General features: G+C 22.1%; 1 protein-coding gene across 1 annotated transcript in view; it reads left to right on the forward strand.

Moving 5' to 3' along the window:
* The window catches only part of LOC112596695 (basement membrane-specific heparan sulfate proteoglycan core protein-like), a 135,482-nt gene that overhangs the window by 103,089 nt on the left and 10,446 nt on the right, over window positions 1-21,947 (forward strand). Inside the window, exons 4-5 of the mRNA XM_025342464.1 lie at window positions 10,114-10,327; window positions 11,364-11,541. Coding sequence (XP_025198249.1) covers window positions 10,114-10,327; window positions 11,364-11,541 — 392 coding nt within the window. The remainder of the gene's footprint in view (window positions 1-10,113; window positions 10,328-11,363; window positions 11,542-21,947) is intronic.

Genomic DNA, 21,947 nt, shown 5'->3' on the forward strand with positions numbered 1-21,947 from the left:
ATCATGTGCAATAATGTATTACGAAATGGTACAAAGCACGTATATTAAAAGATAAACAAATATTAATCGAAAAATTGTGCAATGTAAGAACTTAAGGATTTAAAGAATTGAACTTTTTTGATGATTATTTGATGTTTAAACCATGCATTATCTCTAACTCATATTGCCAGACGTAATATATAGTATTATTATATACAATGTTTGTTTATTGAAAAAATTAATTACAATTTTTTTTTTTAAATTGTCAAAATTCTCAATTTTACTTAATATTTATTAGTTATTGAAAATTTCAGTCACTATTCCATTAAGTTCTTCTATTTATAAATGCTTTTTATTATTATTATCATCATCATTATTATTAATGAGACTAATGAGACATGTGAACATAAAAATCGATTATGTTTTTTTTAACGTTTGGCAGAAAATGAGATTTATTTGAACGGTTTTCCCGGGTTTTGAAATATATAGTTATAAATAAGTTAAACAATTAGTTTTAAAATTTATATTAAACATTATTTCCAAGTAGTTTAGTGGTAATGTATATGATTTACTTAAAACAGTGAACTTTAATTTTAGTTACTAATCCCCATTCTTCAAAAAAATAAAAATATTACAAGATACAGATAGTTCTGCATTTAAATAGGTATATACATATTATATAAATATATTTCCAAAATGATCTACTTTAAACCAATTTTCAGATAATAGAGAGAAGTTTATTAAAATACAAAATAATTAGGAATAATATTTCTCTTTCAAATAAAGAATTATCATATTATAGTATATTTCCAAATTTATGAATACATATGAAAGGATTCAACAGACATGTACACGAGTGAAAATATGTAAAGATCAAATGAGTTTATGTACCTGTGAAATAATAAAAAGACTGAACATCACTTTGAACATTGAAAATCTATGAAAAAATTAAGATTTATATACATAATTTCCAGTAACATAAAATCGTTAAATAAAAAATGATCGAATATAAAATGATAAAAAATTTAAAAAGTTATAAAAAAACAAATCGACTATGATATTATAATGTATTTTTTAAATCTAAATTACTGATTAATATTACTACAAACAAGTCAAAGATTATTATCTAGCAATTATAAGTTCAAAGCTTAAACTGAATATATTAATGTGTAACAAGATAAATTTTCATTGGTCCGTATAGAAGACAGTAGTAATCTCCGGTCACAAGTCTTTAGGGTTCGATGCTGTCTGATTTATAGTAGAAGAACGCTGTGCTAAGACAGAATTCGTTGCACGCGTAATCAATCAGACCTTTTCGATCGAATACAATGGTTTTCTTTGTACGGCATTCATACCACCAACCAACTTTATAAACTTTACACAAGACTTCCAGTCTAGAATTCTAAATTTATGTGTACTGTTAAGGGTTTCAAAGTTTCCAACAACGTTTATTTTTTTTAACGAAATAATATAAATTAGTTAGAAATTACATTTTAAACGGCATTCTTGGCACAATAGTGTGATAGTTAATATACGACATTAACTTAAAATTCAAATTATAATTTATATTGGCTAATATTAACACTAATCGATTGAAGTAATAAATTATGTACTTATCTAATATTTAATTATGTGACATATTTTAATAACAATGTGTATACCAATAACTACAAGTTAAAAATACTAAATGTTGTTAACCGCTATTAATACATGGTTTAGTCATTTTTAATTGGATGCTTTCTATATTACTATTATTAAACTATATTTTGTAACTATATACATAATATGCTCGACTTAAGTAACAATTAATCTAGATTTTAAGCTTCACGTTTTATAACTATGCAATATTATATATTAACAAAAATACATTTATTTACCAATACAAACCTGATTTTAATAGCGTAGCTATTCCCTTCTTCTTGACAAAGACTTAATACACTACTGAAAGTGTAAATATCTATAAATATCTCAATAAGAGTGAAAAATATGTTTAAAATTTATATAATCCTGTTTATAAAATTCTAATTTAAATATTTTGAAAAATTACAATTATCTATGGTTTGATTTACAATAAAAAAAATTTAATTTGAACCTAAAATAAAGAGTTACATTGCATACAATCGAAACATAATTTTCAGTAAAATTAAGTTTCCGGGTTATTTTAAAGAATATTTACTGTTAAAGTAATTTTTATTTTAAAATAAAACTGATAATATGCTCTAATATATAAATAATTGATTATCTTCAAAAAATAATCGTTAAAAAATCTTTAGTTTGTCTATCGACAGTTATTGAACTGTAAGACGTTTCAATCAATTAATTCAATTTATTAAAATATTAGAGCACTACACCAATAACACGATTAACTAAAGGTTACTTATAATATTGTTATTTTATATTATTATTAATAAATTTATGAGCACTAACGTATAATGACATAACTTTTCAATTATAAATACATTTCAATATTTCAACAACAATAATGTATATCATACACTATGTAAACTCAACTAAGCATACGATATTATGATGATATGATATTCTTGATTATTGCTGTGTATTGTACTAACTTATTGTATGTAAGTATAAATTCTAGTGAGTTACAGTAAATACAAATTTAAATATAATTTATAGTCAAAAACCAGCAGTAAATGCCTAGTTATTTTTATTTTATTTTTAAAATTTAATATTTTCAAAAAGATAAAAATAAAAATGCATCAATCCTCATTTATATATATATATATATATATTTTTTTAAACAATAAACAATATAGAAATATATACATTTTTTATAATACTTGTCAACATTGGTATGGAATACATTTTTAACAGACGCCATTTTTACTATAACCCCTAGAACATATGACGATCGAACAGGTTATCTGTTTCGCATCAATATCCATGTATCTTTGTATTAAGCTTTCGACTCATACAGCTTACTTTGGTCAGTATAGTATTAATAGATTAAAAACATATATAAATATGAGAAAGACAAAAATTATGTTTGCTAACTCAACTCTCCTTTTTAAGAATCAAACAATAAACAATCCTTTCGTGATTTAAAAAAATGAATTAAGTAAAAAATATTGACGAAATAAAAACTATTAAAAAAAAAATATCTCTATGAATGTTTTAATAAGTATTATTTAACTAGGTTTTATTTAAATTTTATTATATGTATTGTATATTGTCATATACAAGACGCTATGTTATATTTAAAAAAATATTCATATATAGTATTTAATGACGATTATCTTTATTATTTTAACACGAACTTAGTATTATTTATTAGATTATTGTTATAAAATTCATTTCTGAAAATAATTAAAATTATTTTAAATTGAAAATTTTAAAATATATTACGATTCAATTTTGTAGTCTGAAGTAGCTAATATAAATATATATTTATATTATTAATTTATTTCATAGTGAAAACTATTTTTATTTTTTTTTGTTTCCAGTGGTTAAAATCTATAAAAACTAGTTGTATTTAAATAAAGTAAAAACAACCTTTGTTGTTTGTTTAATTTACATGATTGAAAATATTCAGAAAAAATTAAGAATTCTAATCAGCAATAGATAAAAAAAATTAAATCATTAATCAAAATAAACGTGCTCTATGATCAAGAGTTTAAGAAAATGTCAAAATCTGGTTTCGCATTAAAATCTAGTTTGATTTTAATACTAAAAAAGTTTTACATTAGAAAATTTATCAAGACATAATATCATCTGTACACATACACAAATTTATCAATTAATACCCTCAAAATCTATTTATATTACATGCTCCTACATTTGATGATAGACACAAAATAATAAAAATTAAAAACACATTTTATTATTGTACAACCACTGTACAATCTAATAATATGGTTTTACAATGATTTTTTTTTTATGTTTAGAGACAATTTTTTTGGATTTTTATTATAATTAAAAAAAAAATAAAATATTTCATTTTTTTTTTTGTATTTTTTTTTTATATTACATTAACTAAAAATGTGATTATTTAGAGTATACTTTTTAAGTTTCAAAATTCAAAAATAGATTATTTCATTTCTTTTGTAATTATCGTAAATGTTTATAAATTTATTGTTGTATTCAACTTAACTCATTATTGTTAAAACTAAAAGTTTAACAATTCTGAAAATATTTAAAACACAGACTTTGAATTTTAATTTTAGTCTGCAAAATCAAAAGTTTAAAAGTATTACAACTGTGGATAATCAAATTATGTACTACTTCAAATTCATTATAGAAAATGAGAGTTTTTAAAGTTAAATTGGAAATTCTTCATTTATTTTTTGAAGTCACTGGTACTTAGTACAAGGATGCTCTAGGATCTAGAGTTTTAATACTCTACTAAAACACGTTAAATAATGTATTGAATATATTAAAAAAATATCTATGCGATGAATGTGTTGATCATACTTTTTTTTCTGTTATTATCTTTTATAGCAACTTGATTGTACTTTGATAATTTTTCACTTTGAAGTTATTTTTTTAATTTAAAATTATATCTAATTGGTACTCTGGTGTATTAAAATTAAAATTAAAATATAGTACATTTAAATATGATATGACAAAAAAAAAAAAAAAAAAAAACTGGAATTTTATTGCGAATATTGAAGTGTATAAAAATCACAAGAAAAAATAAAGATTCTCCAAAATGTTAATCCATATACTTCAATATTGAGTATACGTTTAGATAATTAATTCTTTAAATTAATAATTTTTCGATAATCGTGGCATAATTTCTTACCAGGAAAAAAAGCTGCAGATAAGTTAGAAACAATTTGAATACATCCTCACAAATATGGTTCAAAACTATTCATTCAATTATTTTTTAAATATTTCTATTTATCAGTAATTTATTATTTATAATAATTATGTAACACAATATATTATGGTGCATAGAAAAACAAGTTCCCAACATCCGGTTATTAAATACTTTATCTTGTATAGATAGCTCCACATTTAAATTTATTTAAATATATTTATATATACAAATACATATGTATATATATTTTATATCATAGTTGAATTTATTTTAAAATAAAAGCTCTCAAAATACTAATAGATCTTTGTGTCTTACAAGTTTCAAGTCCTCAAAATTGAAACTTGACTTTATCATAAATCACAAAAACATAAATATCTAAAATCTGGAAATACATTATACTCTATTCAAAATTTTTGATTTTTCTCATAATTTATCGTTAATATTAAGAATATATTTAGAACTTATATAAGTACTTCATGAATAATATAATGCTACATATTATATTATTGTTTAATAAAAAATGTAATTAATACAATTTAAAAAATATTATTTTTTCACACTAATATATAGGTAATATTGTATTTGAATAAACGTAAAATATATTATTAAAATGTTGCACTATATAATCGTAGTCAAAATATATTTTTAAATATGATTTGATTTGTTAGATTTAAGTATAAGTATATACTCGTTTTAATGTTTTATCCATAATATATTCAAAAACGATCAATTTGTAATTGAATTAATGTACAATATTTTTTATAGTCCCATTATATTTCTATAAAGTATATTTTATCATTAATAAAATTTAAGATTTGAGTCTAGTAGTTATGTGTCGTAAAATCATTGTTGAGTAAGAACCTAATATCCATATTTTTATTTTATCAACACCGATATGTTTTACTACTTACCAATTTACAACAGAACACAGTAAACAAAACTGTTAGTTGGCGATTTTATGAACCACCTACATAATGGGACCCTGATTCGATTAAGACCATAAGACCGATATTCCTACAACCCTTTTCTATAATGTATTTATTCTTCCAACTGCCTAAAGAAGATTTACTACCCTTTCGCCCTTCCGACAACATTTTCAATTATCAATAAATTATCATAGATTAAAAGGTATGTTATAGAGAGGATCCGTATTATATTTGACAATTACATTTTTTTATATATATATATAATAATTATTATAGCAATATTATTTAAGAATCCAGATTTATGAAAGCGATAAAAAGATTATTTTTTTTTAGTATTATAATCTTTTTTATTATATTTTATTTTTTGTTTTTAAATTGTTTTTATCTTCAACAACTTTATTCAAGCTATATTAAAGGTATTATTATCCATGTTTTTTTTTTTTTTTAATCATTTATAATATTAGTCAGTTTTTAATACATACTTATGTTATAATAAATTAATAGTTTTTTTTATTCATAAATGACAACTTAACAAAAAAAAAAAAATTTTTAAGTAAAGTTAATACAGCTATTAAAATTAAAAAAATGCATAAAATCACAAAATATTAAACCTTTGTCTTTTGATAATTTTTTTTAAACATTTTTTAAAAAATATAGTATTTTTAATATTTAAACAATAATTAATTAATTGTTAAATGAATGCTGATCATTATTATGTATTTAAAATGTGTAAAAGGTTTGTATTATCTCCAATTAAGTTGTATTATAAGTCATTATGCACTTAAATTTAACTTACTTATAGAGAAGTAATTAAATATTAATTTTTTTTTTTTCGTCTCCAAATAACGTTAAAATATAACGTAAAATATTAAAAGTTTGAAAATAAAAATTGGGTTAATAAAATAAAATATTTTATTAACATGGCTCATTATTTTTTTCAAAAATATCATGTTTTTAAATTGAATTTTCAATTTTAAATGTACGTTAGTATTTTTTGATGTATACTAAATATATATATATATATATATATATAAACTATATAGTTATCCAATGTGCATAAATGTTTACCATATTATATTATTATTAATTTAACGTAGTGTTTCATAAAATAGAGTTTATTGTTTTTAAAAATAATTTTTTAATAATGGTAAAAAAATTGTAAGTATTATATTTACGATTCAATAGTTTTGATTAAGTACATAATAATATTTATAATTTTATAATATATTTGTTATCTCTGCATCAAACGGGTTATATTTTAAAATATTTATCTTTACTCCATACCCACAAATTAAGGTAAAGTTGTATAATAAACATATTATAATTCAATATACTCCGTACTGTATAATACTCTACATTAAAATGTACATTCTTAATAATGTGATTATGTGATTATGTGATTTATGACAAACCCATTAGTGTTATTTCAATTTTCAATAGGAGGGCAACATTTTTGACTAGCTGTAATAACTGTGAAAAAATGAACATCTTCATACAATTTCCATTTTATGTAATTATATATTACCCTAGACAAAAATAACTTTGCTTTTATAGTAAAAATAAAGTGAAAAATTAAATAAATACCAACCAGAGTTATATTGTTTGTTTTTTTTTTTCTACAAATTAAATAACAATTCCAAACACAGCTTCTTAAATTTAACTGAAATAGTAAAAAGTATTAAATACTATCTGAGTTTGTTTAAAAATCACATATAAATTTAAGAATGGTAAATATTATTGTATAAATTGTAAATGTTACTGTAAAGCCACTAGATGTCTCTAATGAGAGATTTCCTACCATGTTATCATTAGTTCATAGTTTTTCTTTCTTCACCATAATTATTACTTATTGTACACCTCTGTATAGATTGTAATATTTCAAAATAAAGTCATGATTAAAAAAAAAAAAAATTTAAGAATGGTTGATTCATTTTTGGAATTTTTATCATGTTAGTTGACACATATAATATTATAATAGTGTTGAAATTAAAAAATAAAGTTTAGATTTCAAATTATATGAGATTATAATATTATTACTATACATGTTTGCATATTGTAGATTTATGCCCATAATAATATAATATCACAACGGTTATCTGATCAACATAAGAAAAAGAATAAACAATAATGGCTGTTATTATAAAAAAATTAATTTATACCTAACATATTCTTTTACACACTACTTACACTATACACAGTCCAGGCTACGTGTTTATATAATATGAATAATTTATTCTAAGTTTTAACTAAAAAAAAAATTTCAACTAAAATACTACATAATTATAATTGTGACAACAATTTCTCAATATCTACACAATATTATGATTTCGTAATATTATAAAAATAACCACGGTTTTTTTTTTTTATTTTTAAATGGGCTGCTTTTAAAATAAAACATGATGCTCATCTTAACATTAAATAATGCTACTAAACAAACCTTTTAAGTAATACAGTTTTTTTTTTTTTTGAGAAATGAAATGTGTCTTTAAAGTTGCTTTTTTATAAAATAATTTTTCATTCAAGTTATAATTTAAAAAGTACTAACGTAGTGTAAATTTTATTTAGCTATATTTTATATTATTTAATTTTTTTTGATTTTTTTTATAGTTCTTATTAATATGAGTTCTTTTTTTTTATTCGAAATAGTATGCAAACGCTCTAATAATTCTAAATTAAATCTAAATAATTCTTGTTTTATGCGATTTACTTAGTTTAAAACGTAAAAGAAGCTACATTTTCTAACGTGATAATATAACCAAGTAAAAATATACTAAACTTATTTTTTTAGAACAAAATAATTGCTTTATCTTACTATTGAAAATGAGTCAGTTGACAGTAAACCTTATGACTATGTGATTAGTGCGATTATGATAAAAGATCCAGATAAATCATTTAAAATTTTCTGTTAACATAAATATATATCTTAGAAACCACAACAATATATTTTTCATATTATAGTCAAATAGTTAATACTAAAAAAATACTAAATTTAATATTTATATCGAAATAAAAATACTTGTAACTTATTAAAAATTAGACATAGATATTTTTGAAAAATAGCAAAATATACATACATGAGGTACCGTCATAAAATATATTTATAACATATTTATGAATTTTCAACAACTGAAATACTATAGTTTTCTATAGGAAAGCTTCAAACAAATTTACTACTTTGTCCACAAGCATAAAAGCAAGTACTTTTAACTTTTGTATTTTTAATGCCAACTCAATATTCACAATATATATATTATTTGAACATCGATGATTTTGTATTTGTCTCTGAATTTCCTAACTAAAGTGAAAAAAACTGCTATGTATTTTTGTGTTTGAAAATTCAATTGAAATATCGTTTATCATTGTTTTTTTTTTTTTTAAATAAGTTGTGATTTAGGATATAAGTAAATTATATTAAAAAAAATAAATTACATAATAAGGTATTATGAAACAGCAACATAATATTTAATTACATCATATGTTATATTATTTTTAATTAAATTTACAACATTGTAAAATAAGTATTATGATATTTATGGGAAATATATTTTAATGATACAAACGGTAATAAAGATAAACGTGATGTAATCGGAATTCTCCAATGTTACGTTTTTATATTGCTCATAATGATAAAAAAAAAAGTCCACCGAAATGATATAATATACCCTTTTAAATTAGGTTCATAAAAACACATTTTCAAAAAGTTAATGTACCTACAATAATTTTTGAAATAAATCATGTATTATATAAATATTTATCAGAATATTTATGAGGAAAAAATATTATTAGTGTTAGGTATTATTAAGAATATTTTTAGAACAAGCAAAATAAATGAATAATATTATTATTAGTTATTACATTTTAAGTTAATATATTTATTGATTTACGTTTCTAAGTAAATCGTGGTTCTGAATACTAAATAATTTCATTGCGAACATCCTAATTAAACATAAACAATTTTCTATTCATATTTTAAATTTACTATTATCTGTAGTTCTTATGAAATATTGACGTTCAGTTTATAAAACAGATAGGAAAACAACAAAACAAATTAAGATTATGATGCAAAATATGAAGCAATATCAAAATCATTGTTATCATATATAATGTATATATATATATATATTTACACCTGTAATAATCAGATGTCTCTATAAGTAATTTCACATAATAATGTAATAATAATATTCTTTATATTTTTAAATTATTATTCAGTTTTTAGCTTGTTTTTTTTTACAAATTATTTAAAAAATTTCGGAATTCTTCGTAATAACTAACTTTTGACTCTACCTGGTTGATTATAATGTTTATTTAAATGTAATATTATAAGCAAATACTAATTTTTAGTAATCCTGTTAATGTATTTTTCACTTCAAGCATTAAATTGAACACCACCATGTATTATTTTTGTTATGCTATTTATCTTTTTTACAGGTATCGTGGGTTCGAAGAGCAGGTGATAAGATGCAACTACTTTCATTTGGCCATCACGTATACAGTACAGATCAGCGTTACGAACTTTTATTTAAAGACCCAAACGATTGGCAACTCCGTATATCTTATCTGAATGAAAGAGATGGAGGTCATTATGAATGCCAGGTATCAACTCATCCACCAATCGCGTTCACAGTTTATCTAGCTATTATAGGTTAGTATTTACAATATCGAATATTAACGTTATTAGTTAGTACATTTACTATAAATAACTTTATTTCACAAATAAACATGTCTATTATATCAGCCCATTATGACTTTTATGAGGATAAAAAATATTATCAAAAATGAAATAATCATAAGATCTAAGTACCTTTTATGATTATTTAAAAATACATTCTATTTTAAATTAGTAAAATGTATTTGAGTACCTACTTGTAAATATTTTTTAAATTTTTATGAATCTTCAAAAATTTATCCAGCAATAAACCACGTAAAATACTAAGAACAAAACACGGAACAATTTTCAAATTATAAATATCTATCAAAATAAATGCAATTAACAATAGTATTAATTTATCATTATTTTATCATAGCAAACTTAGTATAAATTACTCTATGTACAACTGTAGTTGTATTAGAATTAAATAAATGGTTATTTATTATTTAATTTTAATTTATAAACTTATTGTGTATACTAAAAAAATATAAAAATAAATGCAAAACTCATTGAAAAAAAATCTATGCTCATGGATATTAAACTGTCCACCATTCATCGTGTGTTTTATTTATAAATTAAAATTGTAATTACATACCTTACTTTATACAAGAATTCAACGTAAAATCGATCATAATTTAAAAATATTTTTATTCAATTTATTACACTAAAAAACACATTATTTATATATATAATATAGTCACCAAATGCATAATAAAATATGATTTCATTTTTAATTATTTTTATTATAAGTAAATAAAGAACAGTTTATTTGTACGGTTAATTTTTATTTCTAATAATTTTAAAACATTCTAAGTATAGCATTATATTATACATTTATACATCTTGGAAGTACACTGTCCTTGTGATGTACTTCATACAATCAAATATTACTATATACACTATAGTAAAACTTAAGCCTATTTATACTTTGTATTTCACTGAACTACAATTTACTAATATAACTTTCTGAAAATCAATTAATATAATATCAATATTTTTAAAGAAAATCGTAATTTTGTTTTTCTCATAGTACCTCAATTGGAAATAACAGATGAAAGAGGCGTACAAGTGAAAGACAAATTCTACTATGTGGGTAGTACCATAGAGCTAAAATGCTATATAACCAAAGTACCCCAACCAAGTCAATTCATTGTATGGCGTCACGAAACGACAAGCCTAAATTACGACACAAGCCGAGGCGGTATCAGGTAATAGTAATACTGAATGTTTACAGAAACAAATCACCCTACAATCTAATATTATATACCTACCTAGTCTATTTTTCTTGTATTATTATTGTGCAATCTGAATCAAACATCAATTTCTATTTCAATTTTAAACAAATTGAAATTGTTCAATAAATCCATTTTTAATACAAAATAGTATTTCACTCAATCAAATATAGATATTTAAATTTTAAAAACACATTTTACAGTTATTTTTCTTATTATTATTAATCCTTAATATAAATCTTTACTGTTAAAATTAATACGTTTTAATGAGTAATACTAACTATTTTTCAATCAAAAATTATACATATCTTTTTATGGGTAACTCGAATTACGTTAAATATTGCGCTCAATTTACGCTCAATAATATGTTTAAATATTAAAGAAAAATAAATAAATACACATCTAATACAGGTTTTTAAACAATTTAGTTCTATACATTTTAAAAATAATGTTATTTGTTTGAATGGTATACAACTAAATAATTTTGGGAAATAGGAAAATATTAGTTCACATACTCTACAGATTAACAAAATGTAAATTGTTGGAAAAAACGAGCAATTAATCTTATACTGATTTGTACGCATACGAGTTTCGAGTTTTAAATAGGAAATTTTAAAAATGCGCAAACTAATAATTATAGCCATCATCATAATTTAAGCACATCAGTAAAAAATATTATGCTTACCAAAATATAAGAAAATTTAGCCAGTATATTTAGATGTAAAAAATCTATCGACTATAATAAATACAGTTGATATATATCATGTTAGTACACGTCAATACTTTTTTTATGATTAAATGTTTTTATATTTTATATAATTATTATTTTTCACGTTTATAATTTATAGTGTTTTTGGTTTATCCAAACTTCTAACGTCAAAATAAATTGATTACATTTTGTTGTTGTAGTGTTCCATAAAATTCTGACATAAGTATTTATATTCTGTAAAACTAATTTATGTAAATATTTTTAAAATTGAATAAATTATTAATATTCATAAAATACTCAAAAAATTTCATAAGTTTTAATACTTAGGCCAGAGATGGGTAGAGGAGTATATATAGTTTATACACAATTAAATGTGTACTAATATAACTAACACGGTGATACACTCAGTATGCTCATTTAATGTAATGAAACAAAAATAATACAATTTAATGTTAAATTTGTCAGTTGGGTTTATAAGTAAGAATTAATGAAGACTATATAAATAATGAATATTCAAATGTCAAATATAAATTTACCTTAGGCTAAATAAATACATTTATATGCCATTGTTGTTGTCAAATTCTAAAGATATTTAGCATACTAATAAAATCACAACATAAATAATAATAATAATAATAAGCTTTATAAATGGATAAATTGTAAAAATATTACTTACAATCAAACAACTGAATATTGTTTATAACAACAACGTATAAATTCAATCAATATCCAATGTATTATAATCTATACCTTTTTTTAAATTCTAATTCAAATGTATTATTTTCATATTTATAGTAATATTTAAAATGTATGTATACAAATAATAAACTGTAAACTATTTTACATAATCATTTAAGTATATTAATAAATTATATCACTTTCATGATAAAATAAAATAAACATGTCATAAGAATATAATATATAGATACAAATCAACTATAAAAAAATATTATTTAAACATATGTGTAATTTTTATAAAACATTGATTTCCAAACAAATTTTTTGCTATTTTACACTACTATAGGCTTCGGTAATTAAAAGTAAAAACTTATTAAAAATAAAATATCTATATAGAATATAATAATCATACTATCAGCATTTATTTACTTTTATTTAATTATCTAATTTCATGAAATGTTTTATAAATTGAGATAAAACATTTAAAAATAATAAAGAGTATCGCATTCTAAAAACGATTTTAAGCTAAGTTCAATCAAAACTATATTTTTTGATATTTTCATAAAATGTTTTCAACTGTTGACGATAGCATTTCACTAGATTTATAAAAACCATTATGAACATTGGAAACATCTTTACCAATAAAGTACTTCTCAAATCTTTATAAATACTCTCTAAATCTTTATTCTTTATTTCTTTAATTACAAAAAATTTTTTAAAAAATTTTGAAAAAAAATATATATATATATAAATACTATATAGAAACAATCATTTAAATCGAATACATTATTTTGCTGTTTTGGTGTTTAAAATATTTAGAAAAAAAAAATATTATAATATATGTTTTTAATAACGCCAACTAGAATTTTATCTTAACTTCTATTATCTAAATTTTTCCATCCAACTATGCCATAGTATGTTTTGGCATTATTGTTGGTCCTATTTTGTTCAAAATAAATGAATACAAGTATAAATACAATATTACGTATATTATACTTCAGTCTATGTTCAACGATATTTCTCCTTTTTATGACATGCCTATATCATTTATTTTAATAATATACGTATTCCAGATGGTTCTCGATACCAATTTTAATATAAGTGCAAACTATAATGAAAATTATAAGCTATAATATTAATTGCACGATGTAATAATTTTAACGTTAGCGATTAATTAATTTTAAATTTAATATTTTACTTTTCTCTTTAAAGTGTTTATATTAATGGTGATGTGGAAGGTAAATATAACTGAAAATCCCAGGTGATTATCCTTTGGGATTTACCAACGTTAAGTGTGCTTAACTTAAGCGCTAAGGTTAAATTATTCATACTTCCTCACGTTTATTACGTGAAGGCCATTGCTATAATATGTTATAATATAACATAATACAATAATTATATTTCACGTTGTATTGACTTTTAGTCTTTCAATCTTAAACATTCTGCTGGATATACCTGCAAAATATATTTTCTAATTTTGACAAAATATAAAGTACCTACCTAGATATAAGCACCAACTTTACTTTTATGATATACTAACATTTTGGGTTATAAGACTTATAATGTTAGTCTTAAAGTTAAAAAACGATTTACTACTTTTAATGAAAAACTTTTAGATTATTTTTTTTTTTTTAAACAAACTATTTCAAAAGTTTTAAACAACAGAATTCAAATACAAAAATAAGTCTTATTCAAGCATATTGTTGATATATGTATTTTTAAATGCATGGTGATATTTTACATAGCTATTATATATTTCTCAATCTCAAAACTTTTTAAAAAAAACACGAAATTATTGATAAGGGTTTCTATTATTTACATATATATATATTTTATTAAACTTCAAAATATATTTTTATTTTTTGTTATTAATAATATCAAAAATAAAATAACAGTCTTTTAAAACGTTAAATTTATTTTTATAAAATTGTATTATTTAAAATAGATACAAATTTCACGTTACTGATTTGAGAGAAACTTCTATATTTTTATAGATAAATTAATAAGTTATACATGATATATATATATGATTTTAAAATATCACTAAAAAATAAGTAAAATGCATAACTCAGAACATGGTATTAGGTATGTATCTTTTTTCATTAGTCTTGTAATCATAAATCCATTAAATACTTCTTAATTAATTTGCAAATAAAAATAAGTATTACACAATATAAATACAAGTATTTTTATATATTTATTGATTATTTTTTTTTTTATCAAGATATATAAAACAATTTCTATATTACAGCACGTTAAGTAATTTTCATAAAATATAAACATAACATTGAAGAAATTGTATGGAAAAAATTTATTAATAAACACCTACTAACATTAATTAATTAAATTTACAATCACTAGTATAGCAAATAACAATTCCAATTTCGTTTAAGCCTATGAGGGGGTTTATCAGAGATATATAGCGGAGCCACATTTTTAATGGAGAGATTATTACTTAAGTTAAGTTTAGCTTGGAATCGGTTGTTATGGAGTTAAGCGAAATCTGTGGCATTTTTAATTCATAAGTCTTTACGAAGTGAATAGTTAGACACATACTATGAGGTACCAATTAGAGTGCGAAGAACTATGTTTTGGAAAGTCTGAATATAAAGGATGTTGAAGAATTTTGCATACAAATTTGTATGCCGTATGACCAGATAATTCTGATCATTGTATTGTATGATAACATTTTAGTTTTAAGATTGAATTTAGACTTTAGTATGAGGTAAAAGAGATGAATTTTTCTATTAGCAAGTTTTGTTTAGTTTTTTAGATAGGGTTTTCAAGTAAAGCACTTGTCTAAGATAATGTCTAGGTAGGTACTTGATTTCATTTAGGACTGGTATTATTTTTTTTATTTTTAAGTTTAATGATTGGAAAAATATTGAGATTAAGTGCATTAGTAACTTGAGATAATTTATTTTCATTAATTTAAATCATCCAGATATGTATGAGGTTCAAATTTTATTAAAGATGATACGCTATTATAGGAGCTAAGGTAAACCTTAAAATGGTTCCACCAACTGTAAATATGATAGAAGAATGGTGACTAGATATATCAGAGATATCTTTAATATTTTTACTCAGTGAATTTGAAATATTTATAATAAAAAAATCTAGTATATTAAGATTTCTGTTATTATGAGTAGGCCAGGATACAGGTCCTGTTAAAGAGACAAAAGATAAGTGGTTATTTTTAATGGTCGAGTGAAGATGTTATGAAATATTGACAACGAAGGTAGTGGACCACTTATTTACTTATTTATTAGGTTTGAATTCTCGGAATTTGACAGTAAAGTAGCAAATTAAATTTTCTTTGAAGATATTGCTATTACTAGTATCGGAATCAAGATCAATGAAAAATATAAGTAGAGATTTTTTGGTCTTATGTTGTAAGTTGTAAAATATTAACAATTTACTAATTTTGAAGCTCAGTTTCTCAATCTCTTCAGTTGTATTATCGTTTGGAGTCGAATGATGGAAGTTTTTGAGAACAATACAAAATTATTTTTCTGCGTGATTTGGTAAATATGAAAGTTAATATTTTTGGTTTTGATATCAATTGAGTTGGAATTTTAGACTTAAAATATTGCTTTTGCTAGTAAACTTGGTAGAATCAATACATAATTTTAAAGCTATACAGAATTTTTTTACCAATTTCGGTTTTTATAAAGATCGATAAAGGACGTTGTGTGAGTGATATATTCAAGTCGGTGGTTTCCATAGTGTCATCATTGGTTTGAAAAAACGAGACACGATCAGTAGTTGGTTTTAGTTAATTTATAATTAAGTGTTGTGATTTCATTAAATTACCTGGAGACGTGGCGTGAGATATTTTTATAATCGATGAAGGTACAACAGACCAGTCATTGATTAAATCGTTTTTGCTATCAGCTAAAACTATGCCATTATTCTTAATGATTTGTTTACTGCTTGGTATGGCAATAAGATAAACCGGCTTGCAAATAGAAACAGACAAAAACGCGTTCGTCAGCGTTATCTTAGCGGTAGAAGCTTTCTTGTTCGATGTTTTCGTAGTTAATTAAAATACTTAAATAATCTTACCTAAATTCCTAGGGATTGAGTGGATTTTTGACGCACTTGTAACACTTTTTATAAGCCTAAAAAGTACTTTTCAAATGAAAAAAATGTTGATAAAATCGAATAAAATTTGTTTAATAACTATAATAAGTGACACGAACATTTGCATGCTGTAGCTACTCTGATGGGACTGAAGTACAAATATTTTAAGTTATATTTATACATTTTTTTTTATCAAAAACGTATTTCATTAAAAATACAAAAGAAATGGAAATAATATCTAGGTAAGGCCATTACCTATATAGTAAAGAGAATTAATTAAAATAAATGACAAATAACTAATAATTTATGTGTATCTTTAAAATATACGACGGGAGCTGTTTCAATAAAAGAAAATCGCAAACTCTTGAAATATTATATTTATATTTAAATTAATTTTTTTTTTTTTCTGAAATACAATTTTTGTTTACGTACATGTGAATATATTTTTTATAGGCCACGCCATTTTTCAAATCTACTTGTATAACTTAGAATAAGGGTTCTCGTTACAACCATTTTCAGGATTCGCTAATTCATATACAATCAAACTTGGTTAAATCAACAAAAAAAAAAAAAATGTTTAAAATTTGTGTTTAATTGTTTAATATAATAGTTATTTATGTACTATATTTATTAATAATTTAATGATAACAGCTTAATTAAATAATTTGAAATGTAATAACCTATATCATATTATATAGTCATAAAAAACTAAAACACAAATATCTGTAAGAAAATTAAAAATAGACATTTGAGTCGAGGTCGAAAACCACGAACAAAAAATAAGAATGATTTTAGGTACTAATTCAGTTTTTTTATTAATAATTTTAATATTTTTTTATTCCTTTATTATAAATTATTAGCGTATAAATCTTATTATTTATATTTTGCTTTGAAAATATTTTTCGTAATCATGACATTGAACTACTACAATCTAACTTTACCAAAAATTACGTGTAGTGTTGCTAATCGCTGATCTGCACTCATCCAACCAATACGAGTAATTTCAATTTCAATATATTATTATGTTATTACCTTAAAGTTCTAGTTACCAAAACAACTAACAATTATGTTATTCAAAAAACAGGAATTTACTCAAAATGTATGAAGATAACTTAGTTCAAAATGGATATAAGACAATTTCAATATTTTTTTTACAGATTTTCAAATGTGTTGTTAAACTTGTAAAAAATTTAAAAAAAATAAAATATACTATCAGGTGTGTTCAAAACTCGACGGATTGACAAAACTATGCAAAACTTTTGGAAAACTTTTTCCAATTGAAAAAATGTGTTGCTAAAAACAATATGTAAAAAATAGATTATGGTAGAACTAAAAAATAAACCTGAACACAATGCAAATCATGAAATGTGTATGACCTAATATAACAATATTTTTCTATTGATGTTTGCTACAACAACGAATATGCATTTTTTTCTCGAGATAGCACGATGATTTCACCATGAAGTTTATTTATTTTTTATTCGATTCTTTTCTTGAGAATTGCTTGAGCTTTCTTAAAGGCATTGTAAGAAGAACTGCATCGTTTTAATAGCATTTTTGTTATTTTTGGTACACACACAAGAGGTTCGATTTTATTTTTATAACCACCAAACAGTCTTTATTCCACGTAATGGAAACGGTTCTAACGCTTTTGTGAAACCCACAGAAATAATAAAGCTCGTAAAAGTTTTGACGTACAAATTACTTTCAATAAGTTTAACTTTTACAACATCCTACATAACAATTTTCGGTTGCAGCGTAACTCTAACGTGACTTAATGGTATCAATTAACACGTCATACTTTTACAGTTAAAAAAGTTTATTATTTAACATTGCTTTCTAGTAGGTACAATTAATATTAACTAACAATAGTTTTTTTTCCGTTCATAATAAGTATGAAAATCATATTTTTTAATTTCATTAAGTTTTTCATACTTAATTTATAACTAAAACATTAATGTTTTAATTTTTAATGTTTTTTAAAAAATATTTATTTTTTAAGCTATTACATTTTTTTTCTCAGAATTCTCAGGCTTTAATTTTGCTCAAGTCATTAGCCAATATTACTAAAGATGTTTAAGATCATAAATTATTAATATTTACAAAGTGTGCTTAGCTTAATTTGTTAAGAATATGAAAGTTTTTTTAAATTAAATTACATTTAGAAATAATAGTAATGATTTTTGTGGTTTCATCTTCGATAAAATGTCTTTGATATTATTGCATGGGAAATTAAGAACTGAACATATAGATTTACATTTTGCAAATTCATTAAAGAAATATTTAATCATGATGCATGTTTAACATGTGTTGTATATTAGAGGGGGATCTTTACCAATTAGAAAAAAAAGTGTAATAAAAGTGTGTCCAATTATTATCGTGATAATGGCAATGTATTAACGTCAACTGAACTATAGAGGTATACGCCGTTTTTTTGACTGAACTTTTGATAGGTCTAAGTAAATTCTTTGATGAGACAGAATCCTAGAAGTGTTGCCACATGAACATTTTATTATGAATACATGTAAATGTAAGTATGTCATAGGTAGATAAGTTTTCAATAAAGTAATTATTAATAAAATATATTTTTGTTCGCTAAATTGACTGCTTCATTGGTCATTTCGTTTTCTTTTATTGTAATGTATAAATACATCCACAAAAATTCGATATTCTTATGTGTGTCAATCAGTTTAGCTCAAGTATTTTAGTATTACATTATTATTGCTTTAATGTAAAGAGAACTTTAAAACAACTGCCATTAAATGACTTCGTGATTTTTTTTTAAGTATTAAAGAGTAAGACTTTTGAAAGTTTATATACGAATAAGCTCATACTATACACATAATATATAAGCATAATGACTAATAATATATCAAAAGCTTGTCGATGAATATTTGTATAATTATAATTTCATTTCTTCTTTGTACAATTATAAATTTTTAAAAGAATGATCAATAATTTTTATTTTTATTTTATTTATCAAATCATTCAGAGGTCAAAATGATAAGATTTGTCAAAATGAAATTCTATCAAGAAAAACTAACTAAGTAATATAATTTAAATAATTTGATTGTAATTTGTAACAACATATATGTTATGTATACAATAGTTAATCTTATTCCTTATAAAACATTTTACAAAAAAAAAAAATATATGCATTAACAACTAATGTAATTGACACCTAAATAAATTCTCGAAATAATTTTCTTATTACATGTGCTCAGATAAACGTAAATATATATTTTTTATTACTATATTAAGAACAAATTATCACAGTCCAATAAGTACTTACATTTTATAATAAAAAAACCATTTTAACAAACGTGTTTATATTCAAAAATATAGTATATTAATTTGCAGTCAACTTTTGAAGTTTTAACAATCTTTGTAACTATACGCTATGAAATACAATTTAAAAGTATTGCCAAAAAAAAAAATAATAATAATAATAAAAAATGATTCGTTTTAATATTTTATTTTTTTTTAATGTAAATAAACAAATAATGTATGATATATATAATAAACAATAAAATGTTTTGTAAAAAATTAATTTGCATAGAATATTTACAAAATATACCTGTCAGTAGTAGATACAAAACGCTATATTGTTGACATTTTATAAAATAAACACCTTCAACTATTTTTGATAAACATTCTTTGCTTAATAAATAAATATTGATCTCAGTAAAAAAAAAAAAAAAAACAATTTATACATTTTATTCAATATTAACGTAGAATGATAACTAATTATTAAACGTATACAATATGTATTTGCTTTTTCTTTTAAAATAATATTAAATTTCAAAGACTATTATCTTTTTTTTCAAATTTACATAATTTAGTTCGATGTTATCATTTAAATGAAAATTCTTCCATTAGGTTAAGTTTAAATTGTATAGAAAATTAAAAAAAAACTTTAATACGCATTTTAATCACTAGTAATAAAATATAAATATATTATATCCTGTACATGAAAAATAATAAATATTTAGTATATCTAATGGGATATCTCAGTGAAATTTATTGTTTGAAATAATAGGTAATATTTTTAAAAATTAAAAGTCTGTGTCCTTTATATGTTAATTTTTGAATAAACTACTCGTATACATAGATATGTGTTATAGCCTGTAGTAATATCAAATATGTAATTAGTAGGTATAACAACTACGTCAGAAATAAACTTTCACTATAATAATTATTATGAATAGTCAAATATAATTAATTTTTAGCTAAATGTTTTGTAAAAGAAAAAAGATGTTATCTTCACTAATGCTGTACTATGTAATATGATCATAACTTTAAATTACATTTTATTTGCAACCTGATTGAACACAAAATTGAAAATATTTTATAAAATATATTTTGGATGTGATAGATATTAAATGTTTAGAACATAATGGCGTGTTCATAACCTAATATACCTACATACATGTTCGAAATAGCGATAGAGACATTAATCAGTTTCAGAAACCGTCTACTAGTATTTTGCTATTATGATATGGGGAATTGAATGGTTCAACGGCAAGTTTTACGGTTATATATTTTTATTTTTAAGAGTTTCTTCAATCTACTACTTTACCTTAAACATACGACCCTCCATTTTCCATTTGTATTCCATTTTTAATGACAAAAACATAATGAGTTAAATTTATAAGGGTTTAGTAAAAAAAATCAACTTAGGAAAATATCATATAATACGTTAAACTTACAAAACTTGTTTGTTTAATTCCAAATGTTTTAAATCCTGTATTTGAGAGATTTTCTACCTTCTTTCTTATTACTCTGATAAACATTCAAGTGTGTTTATTCATATTTGCGATAAGTACAATATAACTAACAAAAGATTATTACGTTTCGTTTACAAGGGTGCAAAGAATTTTCGCCTAAGAGTGTATAATATATATTATCTATA

This window comes from Melanaphis sacchari, unplaced genomic scaffold (assembly GCF_002803265.2).
Source record: "Melanaphis sacchari strain LSU unplaced genomic scaffold, SCAv2.0 Contig33_pilon_pilon, whole genome shotgun sequence".
In the NCBI taxonomy this organism is placed as follows: domain Eukaryota; kingdom Metazoa; phylum Arthropoda; class Insecta; order Hemiptera; family Aphididae; genus Melanaphis; species Melanaphis sacchari.